The sequence below is a fragment of the Planococcus citri genome, chromosome 5 (genome assembly GCF_950023065.1).
Source record: "Planococcus citri chromosome 5, ihPlaCitr1.1, whole genome shotgun sequence".
Lineage (NCBI taxonomy): Eukaryota > Metazoa > Arthropoda > Insecta > Hemiptera > Pseudococcidae > Planococcus > Planococcus citri.
Window position 1 is genome coordinate 22,236,069 of NC_088681.1, and position 14,427 is coordinate 22,250,495.

Here is a 14,427-nt window from a genome sequence, read left to right on the forward strand (position 1 = left end):
TTCCTATTCTAAATTACTCGAGATTGCGTTTTCAATTCCCTGTACCTACTAGAATAAAAAGATTGAATAAAATCTTACCCTTTGAAAGAATTAAATTCCTCTTCAGTCAGAGGCGTCTGGGAATCTGATTTCGTACCTTTTTTATCTTCATTTGATACACATAGGGAAACACACAATAAAATCAAGCTTAAGCTGGTCATTTTCATTGGCATATTGAACGTCTAAACTCGGTACTATAAATTCAATGACGATTTGCACAGACGATTTAAGAGTGATCACTCCGAGATGCGTAAGTACGATGAAAACGCTTTCAGTAAAACTGCTAGGTGGAGTTACCGACTAGTGAGCTCTTCTAGGTTTTATTTTCCATTATATTACCATTTTTCTATCGTACGTTAGCAATTTTCTTTTTCATTTTTTCATCAAAAAGTAAAGCTTGCGCTGAATACCGTTTGTTTTCATAGCTGCTAAAAACTTTCATAAATTCAATAAATGACACGAAACCAAATTGCACAGAGAGTCAAATCACGAAGGTTTTTTTCAGTTTTCTTTTTTTGGTCGAGAACGTGTAAATGGGTACCAGGTAGGTACAACATGGTTAGGTGTTTGATCGGTAAACAGCAGTTATGATTTTTTTCTCACTGACGCAGTTGAATGTTGTTTCATTGTGGAGGTACCTATAACTTTGAATATTATCACGTTCGAATTTATTCGAGTTTCACATTCGGAATTTTCTTGTGGTCGTTGAAGATCATCAGGGTACGTAGATCGAGAAAAAATTAAAATGTTTGATTTTACTCGAATACAAGACGTGTTTTTGGCTCCAGGCATATTTTAAAGGCGGATAAACTCATGTTTTCCTCAACAAAATGAGCGTCCAAATGCGGGTTTCTTGGTGGAAAAAGAACAAGGCAGGTGGAAAGTTGAAATCACCAAAAATGAGTCGAAAATAAGTTCCTGGAGAGAGGTTTTTTGGGCCGAGGAATTCGTTGCAATAATCGGAAGCCTGCTAGAGTTTGAAAGGTTACTCACTACCTTGCAGTGTGCATGAAAAAAAGGTACTTATCGCGAATTTGCGAATCACAATTTGAAAATGGTGCAATTAGGAGGTTTTTGGGACGTCATTGCCGCAAACTGAAACTCACGAAATTTCATTCTTCTCCCGGAAACTGGGTTAAAATCCATAAGGCTGAAATTTGGTATTTTTTGCCAAAGATATGAATTTATAAGCATGAAATTTGAGTAGATGAGTTGATAGCGGGTCCCTGGGGAGATTTTTTTGGTCAAAGAATTCATTGTGATAATCGACAGCCTGAAGGGTGGTTTTGCACAATGAAATTCAGTCAGAACTCCACACCACGACAACAGTTTTGACACTGTGCCTGACCCAACCACAGATGTTTACAATTTCGATTGCGTGATTTTGGGGGAAAAGTGGAGTAGGTTTCTAATTGGTTTTCAGCTATAGCCCATTTGGAAAAATTGAATTTGAAACAGTGTCTGATTCAAACACAGGTCCTTACTTGGGTCTGAAATCGCCCACTGATAGAAAATTGTGTCTGTATCCACATGTTGAAAAATTTAATGAAAATGAAAATCCCTTCAGTGAGGAAACCATTGAACTAGGAATTAGGAAATCAATTAGCAAGTGGTAGCAGAATCTAGACAGAAAAAATGGCAGGAATTAGTAGAGAATCTAGATTTTCGCAAAGATAGCTGACGGGCTTGGCAACTGTTGAAGAGACTTGACGAAGGTAAGACTCAACAGAGTAATTTCACCCGGGTTACAGCTAACCAAGTAGCCCATCAACTACTCCTGAATGGCAAGAATGAGAGTAAAAGCAGCCAAACAAAAGTGGAAAGATGCATAGATGTAGAAGTGAATAACTTTGCCACGCCAATTGTGAAGTCTGCAGTCAAATTGTCCAAAAATACATAGGAAGGCTACCGGTGTGGATAACATAAGGTACCTGTGGGTATTAATGCCACATGTTTGGAGAATTACTCTATTTCCCAAACCACACCCCATGGTTAAAGTGAGTGTTGGAAGTGGTAGTCATATGTGTCTACTACCAATCCATGGTCATGAATGGGGGGAGGGGTCTCACATGGTCTGGCAATAACGATTTCTCCACATAGTACATATAGGCTGTGTTACCCAACCTCATAGGGTAACAAAGCCATGTCATTAATCCTTATGCAAAAAAACTCATTAGAAACCTATTTTTCTGGGATAATCAACAACTATTTTGTGTTTGGGACCTTGAAAATCAAGTTGACAAAAATAAATGCAATAATTGAACAATAAAAGTGTATAATCGTTTTAATTTAGTTTTTTGTTGTAAATTTTTGTAATTTTTTGTAATTTTTTAAAACTTTTTCCATTAAACACATTTTTAGGGTTCAAAACACAAAGCAAAAGTATGCTCCGTGATTTAGTTGAAAAATTGAGTTTTCAATAAGATTTTCCTCAAACTCATTGAAAATTGTCTCATAAACCTGTAATTTTCTTGCATTGGCATATTTACCCTCACTAGTGATGTTATGAGCATATGCTCGCTGAGCAAATGCGCGCAATTGCGGGCATATGCGCGCATTTGCGCCCAAAAATTTTGAGCAAATGCGCGAAATTTGCGCAATGAAAAAATCATGTGACATATCAAAATACAGACCAGAGGTCGCTATTGATGAATAAACTAATAAAAACGCTATAAACTCAACTCACCTCCCCCAAAGTCAGAAAATGTTATTATTTGAGCCATTTTTTCTGTATTTCATAACAATTTCTCAGTAAAGAGTGATGAATTTTGGTTTTATTTGATTCCCAACTTTTAAAATATTTGAAAAAGTTGTCCTTCAGAAAGTTCTGCTGTTTTCCCCTTTTTTTCATGATGTCCTGCTTGTTTGACACTTTGTAGCCTACCAGATCACTTTCACTTCTTCTATTTTTGAATCATGAAACAAAATTTGAGACTCTCCCTTCTGAAAAATATTCAAGTATTTTTGGAAGAAAATGGTAAACCTCAAATGAGGATTCCAGGCGATTTTAATAGGGTTCCCCTATTAGTGGAGAAACCCTACAAATTTTTGTACTTCCCATATTTTATTCTTTCTTATTTTATCATTTTTTTTTTTTGAAAATATGAATTTCTAAACATTTTCTGTCAAGTGATGATAAATTTGAGGGAAAGAGGAGAACATCTAAACATCTGAAAACTTTGAATTGAAAAAAAAAAATCAAAATGCTTTCTGAAGTACCCCCTTTCATTCAAAATATAAAATTTGAGAAATTGTCTTGCTATTGTCTTTTTTACCATTTCTTAACTATGGAACAAAAATTTGAGGGCTCCCCTTTCTGAAAATATTGAGGTAGGTACGAGTATTTTTGGAAGAATTGCTTGTTTTTTCATACTTTGAATCAAAAATTTTTCAATTTCCATACATTTGAAAATTTTGAATTCAAAAAGAAATCAAAATACTTTCTAAAGCAGTGAAAAAAATCGATTGCAATATTATTGAACCCCTCTCCCTTCCTTTTAAATAAAATATGAGAAATTGTCCTGCTTTTGCCCTATTTTTTCATGCTTTTCCGTTTTTTGGACAACTTTTCTTGTTGAAAATCACAAATAGAAGCGAATAACGTCCATTTGTGGAATTTGCGCGCAAATGCGGGCATATGCGCGCAAATGCTCACCTTGCGCGCAGGCAAATGAATATGCGCGCATTTTAACATCACTAACCCTCACACTTTTTTTTAGCAATTTTGAAAAAAACCTCAACTTTCTATAACTTTTTGTGTTGTGAATACAGGTCTGACAAAAAATTTGATTATATGGTTTGAAAGCTAGTTGAATGTGTTTTCCAATGGTGTGTAACAACTTCTATTCAACATTACTTGAACATAGGGTGGTTGCGGGTTAGATGCCGGTGTGGTCACCAATCGCTCGTCCCAATCAACTCTTTCTGAAAACTGATTAGCACAGATTATACCTTAAGGTGAACATAGTTTGTGTTAAAGTTTTGATCTGTGACGGTTATTGTTAACCTTGTTTGATATGCGAATGAAAAAATTTATGTAGCTAAAACCAGTGATACTTTTTTCACGTAATTTTTGAAACACATTTTTTCTCCAGAAAAAGTGTTTTAAAACTGCATGTAAGTATCTCACGCATAAGTATATACCTTGAACTAACATATTCAAGCAAATTTGCAAAAATTTGTTTCAATTCTGGTATGAAAATTGGCCTTGCAATCTGACCCATCATTTCGGGATAGATGCCAGTTTTTGTGATCGGGATAGATACCCTTAGTAATTAAATGGGAGTGAGGAAGGTGAAATTTTTTTTTGTTAATACTGCGGCAAAAAGTCCAAAAATGATGGTTTTTTAAATATTTTCAACTGGTGTAGTCAATTTTTGGAATTACATTCATTTTTAACACATATTGTCAATTCTCAAAAACACCTTTTTTATTTTTTGATTAATTAAACTTCCATTGTGAATTTTTGATGTTCATTTTATTTATTGTGCATGAAATAAAAGAATTTCATCGAATTCAATCTTCTAGGAGCCTTTTTTGGGGTGGTTTTGGGTAGTGGCATCTATCCCTCACCAAATCGGCATCTAACCCACACTGGGGGGATAGATGCCAGTAGGTGCGGGTTGGATGCCGGTCAAAAAGTGACCTTGTTTTTTTTTCAAATTGCAAAAAAACTACTGGATAAAAAAAAATACGTTTTTAGTATAATATAGAGGAATAATTGCTCTACCGATTCGCGCAAATTTGAAATCATTTCGATGAAAATTATGGCAGTGAGGCTCGAAAAACCGCGACACACCGGCATCTAACCCCCAACTATGGGCATCTAACCCGCAACCACCCTATATTTTTTTAAATTAATGTGAAATAGTCACATATTCCAAAATAATATTAGGGGGTGAAAAATTGAGACTGAATTTTCTTTTTTTTGTACATCCTGTATAAACAAACACTTTGTGATGCAATTTGGCCAGGCTACTATTTTCATTATTAGGAACAAGTAACCAGTGCTGCTTGATGGATACATCATGTCCTAACACAATTTTTGAGCGAATTGGCGTAGTTACCCACAGGTACTTTATATACTGAACAGATTAAACACTTCGGACCAAAGGCAATAAATTGGGTCAAAATTTGTTTAATGCCAGTATAGAAACTTCAAGAATACCAAGATTATGGTAACACACACATGTTATCTTATTGCATTACAGAAACCAGGCAAAGATGCAAATGACCCAAAGAGTTACAGGCCTATTGCCCTGCTGTGTCACCTATACAAGATTTTTGAAAGAGTAATTTTGAATAGCATAGCTGATTGTATAATAGAAGAGGGGGCTGATCAGACAGCAGACTGGATTTAGATCAGACAAATCATGCACTGGCCAAATATTACACCTAACACAGCACATTGAAGATGGCTTTGAAAAGAAGAAAGTCACTGGAGTAGTGTTTGTTGACCTCACAGCAGCTTTTGACACAGTGTGCCACCGACTACTCTAGTATTGGCAAGTCCGCTACCAAAGTATGCGCTCTACAGGTGTTGGTTGCAGGCTGTTGGTTATGGGATATGATACAATAAACACTAGGATAACAATGGGTTTATTGTAAAAGTTGGCATACATCTCAAGAACAGAGCCTCTTAGCAACTACTGATGACCTTATCTGAAAGGAAATTTTATCCCCTACAATTTTGTTCATAACCATTTTTTCCCTGGGATTCACCGTTCGTCGGGAAAGTCAACTTTTATGTCAAAAAACATGAATTTCACAAAAAAAGAACAATGTTGAATTCATGCATTTTGACATCAATATTGATTTTCTGGACAAACAGTACATCCTACGATAATAATAGTTATGAACAAAATTGTAGAAGCTGAAATTTTCTTTTAGCAGAGTGTCATTAACTTTCCCTCGGATGCTTGGTTCTTGAGATACACGCACATAAACAGTGTTTTTCATATTTCAGCATTTATATGTTTTGGCATAAAAGTTGAATTTCTTTGGAAAACGGTACATCCTAAGATGAAAAATGTTATGAACAAAATTGTAGAGAATTAAATTCACTTTCAGATCAATATCATCAGTTTATTAATAAGAAGCTCCGTTCTCGAGATACACGCGAATTTTGATAGCGTAAACTAACTTTTGGACACCCCAGTATCCCAGTGATAGTATCATTTCTCATGAAAAATATGATTTTTGAGAATAATGTACACTTTGTAATATATGGCATCATATGCCTTCACATTACAATCATCCATTTTCGGCAAAACAATATTATAATTTGATAATTAATCGAAAAAACGTCTTACATCTGTACACCACCATAATCAACAATGGTGTGTGATAACCTCCTATCCCATAATCAACATGCGACAGTAGCGCTCCTGGTGATAGCGGACTCGCCAATAAGGTGTACCAACTTACAAAGGATTTTAAATTTACACATAAATAGCCACTATGTTGATGAAAGACCAAAGATTTTATGTGACACTCAATGGTAAAAACAGCACCTGGAGGCGGCAAAAGAACAGATTGCCCCAGGGCAGTATTTCGTCACCAATTCTCTTCAACATTTACACCAACAACCAACCAATTGGGCCAGATGCTAACCAGTTTCTGTATGCAGATGATCTTGCAAAACTACCCAACATAATAGGTAAGTTTATGGAGGTGGAGGACACACTAAACCAAGCTATAGAAGAACTGGACACATACTATAAAGATAACCACCTCAAACCAAATCCAACAATGACAGAAACATGCTCTTTTCATCTCAGAAATCGTGAAGCAAAGCGACAATTGAATATTCGATGGGGTGGAACAGATCTGAAACATGGAGGTAACCTCAAATACCTAGGTGTAACCCTAGATAGGTCCTTCACCTACAAAAGGCACTGGACCCGTTTCGAGGGCCTCTTTGACTCTTCCAATACAGTCAAAATTCAAACAAATTGTCCTGGGGCTGCTGTCTCAAAATAAGCAAAGATTAATGCTCTCATAATTTTATTATGTAGGTACTTAATATTAGGTATTCAATTAGAGTATAGGTACTCGTAATTTTGAACAATCAAACTCAATAAATGTACGAGGTACCTACATGAAAAAAACATTTGCAAACAATAAATTTTCAGGTAAGCTACATATATTATGGTTTTGAATTTTCTATTAAATCTAACATGCTTTGTATAGAATATCCGCCAATCCTTCGAGATCTCTGTCCTTGTTAATACCATAATTCATCACGTGATTTGGAGATTGTCCCTTACCAAGAATGAATGTTTTTCCCGGAGTCCACGAACACATCAGTATCTTTATCTGTTTTTTAAATGTCCCTCCACCGCAGGTCTTTTGTAATATTACATATGAGTCCATGCACGATGGAAACCCGGCTACTTGGCATTTTTGTCCGTCTGTGAATCCTGGTCTTTTACCCAGCATATTGCATATGGCTATCATTGTATTGTTGCATTTGCAGCTTGTTGTAGGATCTACCCTGTGAAAAAATTAAGGTTGATCGGTTTTTTTTTATTGGGTATGTATTGTTAGTGTTCGGTATTGAGCTGATGGTGTGCGTGAAAAATGAGCGAAAATTATCTGAAGTCGGACTTTTTTTCGTATTTCTTACCCATTAAAAGCAGCATATTGCTGTTCGGTGATTTGTATGAAACCCGAGACGTCGTTGTGTAGAAAAAGATACGACAGCATTAAATACACGCCGATAACTTTCATTGCCATTTCAAATGCGTGTTATAAAATGAAAAGTACCAAAGTAATCGTAAAAATGCTTTCAGAACAGTGCAACTGAGCTATAGGTACTTTGGTTTCATTATATAGAGAATTTTTCCATTGGCATTTTTTTCTTTATTTGGAACGAAAACTTATTGTGTCGATTGCCATTTGTTTTCGTAGCTGCGAAAATGATCAATAAAGTTTTTTTCAATTTTCTTTTTTCGGTGAGAAATGCGCGATTGGTAGGTACATCGTAATGTGTTTGTTTGCTGTACCTATAGTGTAGGTGCCTGCCTGATTTATCTCTTTCATCGGCATCTGCATCGGCGCAATTGAATGTTGTTTCGTTGTGATGACACAGCTTTGAAAAATACTGCGTTCGGATTTATTTGATTTTCGGATTTTCGTATTATCGTCATCGATATGGCACACGAGTCACACTGCTTCAACACGTATGAGTAATCAAAAAATCACAAGTGTTCTGCTGAATGCGAGTTGTTTCCGATGGCTGCAGACAAAGATTGAGTAAATAAAAATTTTTAAAAACAACGAAATTCATTATTTAGTCAAATCGCGAACAGTTTGTTCAGAGAAATATTTCTTTTTTTGTTGTAGATATCTACGGTTTATCTGCAGTACGAGGCGTGAATATCACTTTTTCGTCGGGCTTGGTTCGTACCATGCCTGGAGGGTCCGGACAAAGTGTTCGACTTGATACAACTTGTGTTGTGCAAAGTTTGAAATGTACCTAGTTTTATAATGAATGAATTCGAATTACATTAGTTGTAATAATATTACCATTCGTCCATTCGTACGAATTTCAAAAATTTCCCCTAGAACAGAAAATTTTTGATACGAGTACTTAGAATTTTTTTCCTTCTAAAATATTCTGATACAAAAATGCATTCAAGATTTCCGTCTGGAAATCGAACTTAATGTGGATGAATTCGTTATAATTATTATGGGTCGAAAATAGTGAGATACAATTTGTTTTAAAATTAATTTCCAGACCTTCTAGAGAAATTGAATATTGCATTGGGGGCTTAGAATAGCTGTAATTGGTAAAATTTGAAAAGGAGAGGGAGGGGTTGACAAGATTTATATCGATTCGTGCAAATTTCAAAAATTTCCTACGAACAGAGATTTTTGATTTTTAAAATTTTTTTTCCTTTTAAAATATACTTTGTGAAAAAAACCAGTCGACGTGTCCTAGAAACGGGCTCAAAATGCGGATAAGCCCTTTCAACATGTCGAAAATAAGCCACAAGTAGATTTTAAGGCTCTCAAATTAATTTTCATGCCTTTTACATTGAGAAATTTTCAGATTCTGTAGAAATAGAAAATCACGCTAAAGGCTCCAGAGTCCAGAATGGCCTTACTAACCGATTCGCGCAATTGGGGGGACTGTGTTGGTGAAGACGCAGCAATTCCAAACAAATTTCACTTCCAGCTGCCTACAGATAATTTGTAATAATTTGAATTTTTCCCCCAAAATACACAGTCTGGTCAAAAACCTCCATGAAGGCGTCTTCCCTCGAGTCCACTCAAATATGGATAAACCCTCTATAGTCCAGTAAATAAAGAGTTTGACCCAAACAAAATTGCGACAAAAGATTTTTTTGCTTTAAAAGGTCTAGGATGATGTCCTAAACAACATATCCGGAGCCGCCCCCGATCCACCTGGTGCGTTCCCCCCCACAGTAATATGAGGGGAGGAGGCTGAAAATTTTTGTGGGTGTACCTCCAAAGGATGTGTACAACATACTAAAAAATTTTCAAAATCGGTCCACATGGGGCTGAGAAAAATGGTTTTGAAATTTTAGAAAAGGGGCGTTCCCCAAAAAGGGGAGGGGCAGTGGATCTGAAATTTTCCACGCGGAAGTTTCTCAATGGTACCCACCTTCCATGATAATATCAATCTAAACGCTCTCGGAGACCATTTCACCCCTCTTAGGCGGCTATTGCCTTTACGCATTTGTCAGAAAACCCCCCTTCTTTAAATGGTTGTAGTCCCACCCCCCTTGTACCAACAAGGGAAGTTGATACATCATTAGATCGGAAATTTGACGTAGATTTTTAATCTATCCACACATTTTTCGCTAAAATGCAATGCGGGGGAGAAAATTGCGAAAAACGTGTTTTGGGGGGCTAAAATCCACTGTGGGGGGGAACGCACCAGGTGGATCGGGGGCGGCTCCGGATATGTTGTTTAGGACATCATCCTAGACCTTTTAAAGCAAAAAAATCTTTTGTCGCAATTTTGTTTGGGTTTACCTCCAAAAAGTGCTTTATTTACTGGACTACTAATTCGAATTCATTCATTGTAAAACTATATTTCCAACTTTGCACAACACAATTTGTACTGAGCCGAACACTTTGTCCGGACCCTCCGGGCATGGTACGAACCAAGCCCGATGAAAAAGTGATATTCACGCTTGGTCCGGACACTTCGGAGATGGTACAAAATTGGCTGTACCATCCCCGAATTGTACAATTTCGGACTTGGTACCCAACATATATACTGTTGTATTGTAATGTTCTGAGGACGTGCAGTTTATCATCAGAGGGGGTCGGTGGGACCCAAAGTAAAGAAAAATCGAATGGGGGCACAAAACCGGCCTCTTTTAGTTCAGAATCGAAGCGTAGCTAGCTGCCTTTTCTACAGCTATAACCGTTATTACATCTAGGTAGTGCATAAGTGAATCAACCATGTCACAGTGATGAGAATTTTTGAAACTCTCACTGCTTCAAAATAATAATTGTTTTTCAGTGTTTTCATATTTTCCAAATTACAATAGGTATTTCAGAATAATTTATAAGCTTGTATTGCTTCTAAATTAAGAAATTTCTAGTTGTTTTTCATAGTTTGCATTGTTTTAAAATTTACAAAATTTCAAATCGATTTCCCGAATTCCCCATCGCTACAATTTCATAAAGTTTTCAATAAATTTTCAGAATTTTGCATTGCTGCTGAGTTAGGAAATTTGCAATCAATTTTTAGAATTCACATTGCCTCTAAATAGTCAAATTTTGAATAATTTTTCAGAATTCTTATTGTCTTTAAATTAAAAAATTTCAAATTCAATTTTCAAGTTCATATTGTCCACAAATTGTAAAACGTTTACTCAATTTTTGGAATTCACATTGCCTCCAATTTTTCAGAATTCTCATCTTCATAAATATTACAATACTTATTTCATATAATTTTCAAGTTCACATTATCTGCAACTTACAGAACTTTTAATCAATTTTTGGAATTCTCAGCGTCTCTAAATACAAATTTTCATATTATTTTTTTTAGAATTTCCATTGTCTTCAAATTTATAAATTTTCAAACCAATTTTCAGAACTTGCTTTTTATTCTAAATTAAGAATTAAATCTTATAAAATACCTATGTTAAGAATTTGCATTGCCTATTACACGAAAAAAATATGGGTAATTTTTACAAACAAATTCAACTAAATACTCACAATTAAGTACCAGATCCCATTCAATAATTTTTACTGTAATCGTATAGTAAAACTTATCATTTTAATAAATTTTGCTATAGGTACCAATAGTAAAAATCATTTTGTTTTAATAATTTTTACTAAATCATGATAATAAAAATTACATGTTTCAATTGTACAAAAATTAGTTTAATTTCTCATTTTGAAGTAATTTTTAAATTATAAGTAAAAAGTTAAAAATTATTCATGTCAAGTAATTCTTACTTTAGGTATACTTATGGTTAAATAGGTAGACAAAAAATTAATGAAATGAATTTTTAGTTAGCAAATGATATCATAATTCATAACTCAGTTTCAGCATTACTTTTGCCCCATTACCATGTACTACATAGTAACTCCAAAGCATTTACCTATCCAATTTTCCTACGAAAATTCCGTCACCTACCTACTTACCTCACGGGGATTCGAACCTGGGTCCCTAAATTTCCTATTCCTACCTACATGCCCTAACCACTCAGCCACAACTTTGCTACGAGGGTTAGGGCATTAAAATAATATATTTGTTTGGTAAACGCCCCACCAAACCACGCCCACTTGGAATTTACAGCTAACAGACTGGGGGTGTAACAGGGTACAATGAAACACAGCTGGTGATGGAATAGACTAGGGGTATAGCAGGGTACAATGAGCGGCAGGTGTTCTACAAGTCCCCTTTTCCCTTTTTTAGGATTTAATGCATTAAAATAATGAACTAAAATTGCAATTACTCAGCAATTACCCATCCGAATTGAATGAAAATTAATCTATTCCCTCCGCCTTAATGATTCTCAAATGGTGTCCAATAGGTACAAAAAACGGTTGGATAGCTTAAGAGAACATTCAGTTCCAATAAAATTTCATTTCTCAAAGCGAAACCAATAGTGTGCTACGCACACTAAAAATATACTTAGTTAAATATGATTTGTAAATTGAGCTTTCCGAATTGTCAGCTTACTTTTTCAACGCGTAACTGTGACTTGTTCTTTTTTTTTTAGGGCTTCTGGCTCCGAAGACGAAATTCCTGCTGTTTTTGACACCATGTAAATTTTCTTTGGTTTCGCTAACTGATAAGGTCATTTTGGACAGCAGTTTAGTATTTACCCTGGGTCAGGAAGGAACCGCATTGAATCTGTAAAATAACGAATTTCAGTCAAATTGTACTCATTTGCGAAACAGCAAGATCGTAATAGAACTTACTGTAGTAATTAATTTTTGATAATCCTTGATCAGGCTTATCTTTCGAGGTGTTCGCAGTCACCCGACGAAAACGACTGAGTACATTGGACGACTTTCATAACTATACTTTCGTCGATGATTTTCGTGCTCGAGAAAGTACTTTCGACGCTTTCGGTGCCTGTATCGTTGAGTTTCGATTTTTTTTTCTGTTTGGGGGAAAAAATAAATAAAATGAGAAAATCGAGAACATAAAGACGAATGAGATCAAAGTGGTGGTTTTTAACAAGTAGAAACTGCCACATACTATGACTGAAAATCAGAGAGAAAAAATTACCTCCTGTTGCGATAGAAACGTTTCACGTTCGTGGCGTATTTTTCTCCAGTGCTCTTCACTTTCGTCGTTGTCGTTTAAATTAATCTCGTCGTCCGAATCGTAACTATATGTAGTTTTTAAAGAAATCATCTCCGTCTGCGATAAGAAACATTCGAAATAAAAGTAAAAAAAATAGAGTGATGATTGGGGGGGGGAGAGGGAGGGAAGGATACACACTGGTCTAACTTTTCCACTGGAATTTACGTTGTCTTTTCGCATCTGAGTGTAGCTCGCCATCTTCCAGCAGCATTTCTTTCAATAAACGAACATCGTGCTGGTAGTCGTCCAAAAGTTGTCTCCTGCAAAATTCGACGCAGATTCAGAAATTACTCGAGATCAAGTCCAGAGAAGGGAAGGGTGTGAGGAGACCTGAGCGAAGAAAAAATCAGCTATACTCACATGTGTATTTTACCCAATGTCTCGTTTAATTTATCTGCATCGATTACGTCATCGTCTCCTTCTTCCTTTTCCAGTTCTGTTGAAAAATACACGAGTGGGTGCGTTATTTATGTATTAGGTTTTAATAAATTACCAGGTGAATTTCCACAGTCGAGTATTTTATCTGGTGCAAGTTAAATGCGGTTATGTAAACTAAGTACTTATACCTTGGTGTATTTTTACCCTTCCCCCTCCTGCATGAGATGTATTGATTGAAAGTTGAACCAGGAATTGGGACAAATTCAGTGCTCGCTGACTAGTTTTTTTTTTTATTATTATTTTATTTAAAATTCCTCATCTTCACTCCCTCTTTTTACAATTTTCTAATCAAATTTCATCACCAATTCCATTTTTTTTTTTTTTTTTTTAATTCAGAAGACAAAATGTTAAGTAATTTTTTTTGCAACGAAATCTTATCCTCCCCCCCCCCCCCCCTAAAAAAATTTCAAAGCATCTTGAAAACTCGAGGTTGAAAAAAAGGCCAAATGTATTTCAAATCACCGCTCACAATCATCAAATTCGTGAAAATTATGGTCTACAATCAATTTATTCGTGCCCGAATCTTCAACTATCCTCATCGTTGGCTTTTTCCTCGTGAATTTCTCTTCTTCCTCTTCCTCTTCGTCTTCTGGTGTATCATTCGACTTGAAAACCGTATCTCTGCATCGAAAAAAGAACACAAATTACACAGGTGAAATTGAAAACCATCGTATGACGATCCAAGCTACGTACAAATTTGTGTGACTTCGTTAAAAAAAAAAAAAACCTGATGAAACCATCTGACTAATGACAGCAATTAAAACGCAGGTACCGTCTGCGTTGGCTGTAGAAAATTTTAGCAAAAATAAAACAACTTCAACTGCGCCCGGTGAAACATGAAGTTTAGCTCTTTGCATTGACAATTTGAAACCATGAAATTTTCTTCGACGTTATTTTTCATATTTTTTGTAATTTTAAGAGTAAGATTTACACATTTTGAGACATTTTGAAAACTATCTACTAATTGATAGATCATTTATTGTTTGTATTTATGTTACAGGATGTCCAATGCCCTCTCCCATCTTCATTATCATCCCTGACGAGCAACATAAACGTGCCATCAATGCTGTCTGGATGGGTTCAAGGTGCCACTACTGCCACTACTGAAGCTAAAGATTCGGTGAGTACTCCATTAAAACAAT

The 14,427-nt window shown here is 35.7% G+C and overlaps 2 protein-coding genes across 6 annotated transcripts in view; one reads left to right on the forward strand and one right to left on the reverse strand.

The window, feature by feature from the left end:
• LOC135849189 (uncharacterized) overlaps positions 1-14,427 on the forward strand; it is a 373,560-nt gene that overhangs the window by 357,344 nt on the left and 1,789 nt on the right. For 2 of the 3 annotated variants that reach the window (XM_065369494.1, XM_065369495.1), the window contains one exon: positions 14,286-14,405. In XM_065369494.1, the coding sequence (XP_065225566.1) occupies positions 14,349-14,405 (57 nt within the window). In that variant the 5' untranslated portion in view covers positions 14,286-14,348. Of the gene's footprint in view, positions 1-14,058; positions 14,206-14,285; positions 14,406-14,427 lie in introns of those variants that run through there. The other variant, XM_065369493.1, reaches the window with a different exon arrangement.
• Positions 7,037-14,427, reverse strand: part of LOC135849190 (uncharacterized) — a 40,799-nt gene continuing 33,408 nt past the window's right edge. For 2 of the 3 annotated variants that reach the window (XR_010559502.1, XM_065369496.1), the window contains exons 2-9: positions 13,755-13,906; positions 13,208-13,283; positions 12,986-13,107; positions 12,770-12,904; positions 12,457-12,641; positions 12,215-12,388; positions 7,667-8,278; positions 7,037-7,534 (exon numbers count right to left, since the gene is read on the reverse strand). Coding sequence is in view for 1 of the 3 variants with exons in the window: in XM_065369496.1 (XP_065225568.1) it covers positions 12,492-12,641; positions 12,770-12,904; positions 12,986-13,045 (345 nt within the window). In the remaining 2 variants the exon portion in view is untranslated. The remainder of the gene's footprint in view (positions 7,535-7,666; positions 8,279-12,214; positions 12,389-12,456; positions 12,642-12,769; positions 12,905-12,985; positions 13,108-13,207; positions 13,284-13,754; positions 13,907-14,427) is intronic. The other variant, XR_010559501.1, reaches the window with a different exon arrangement.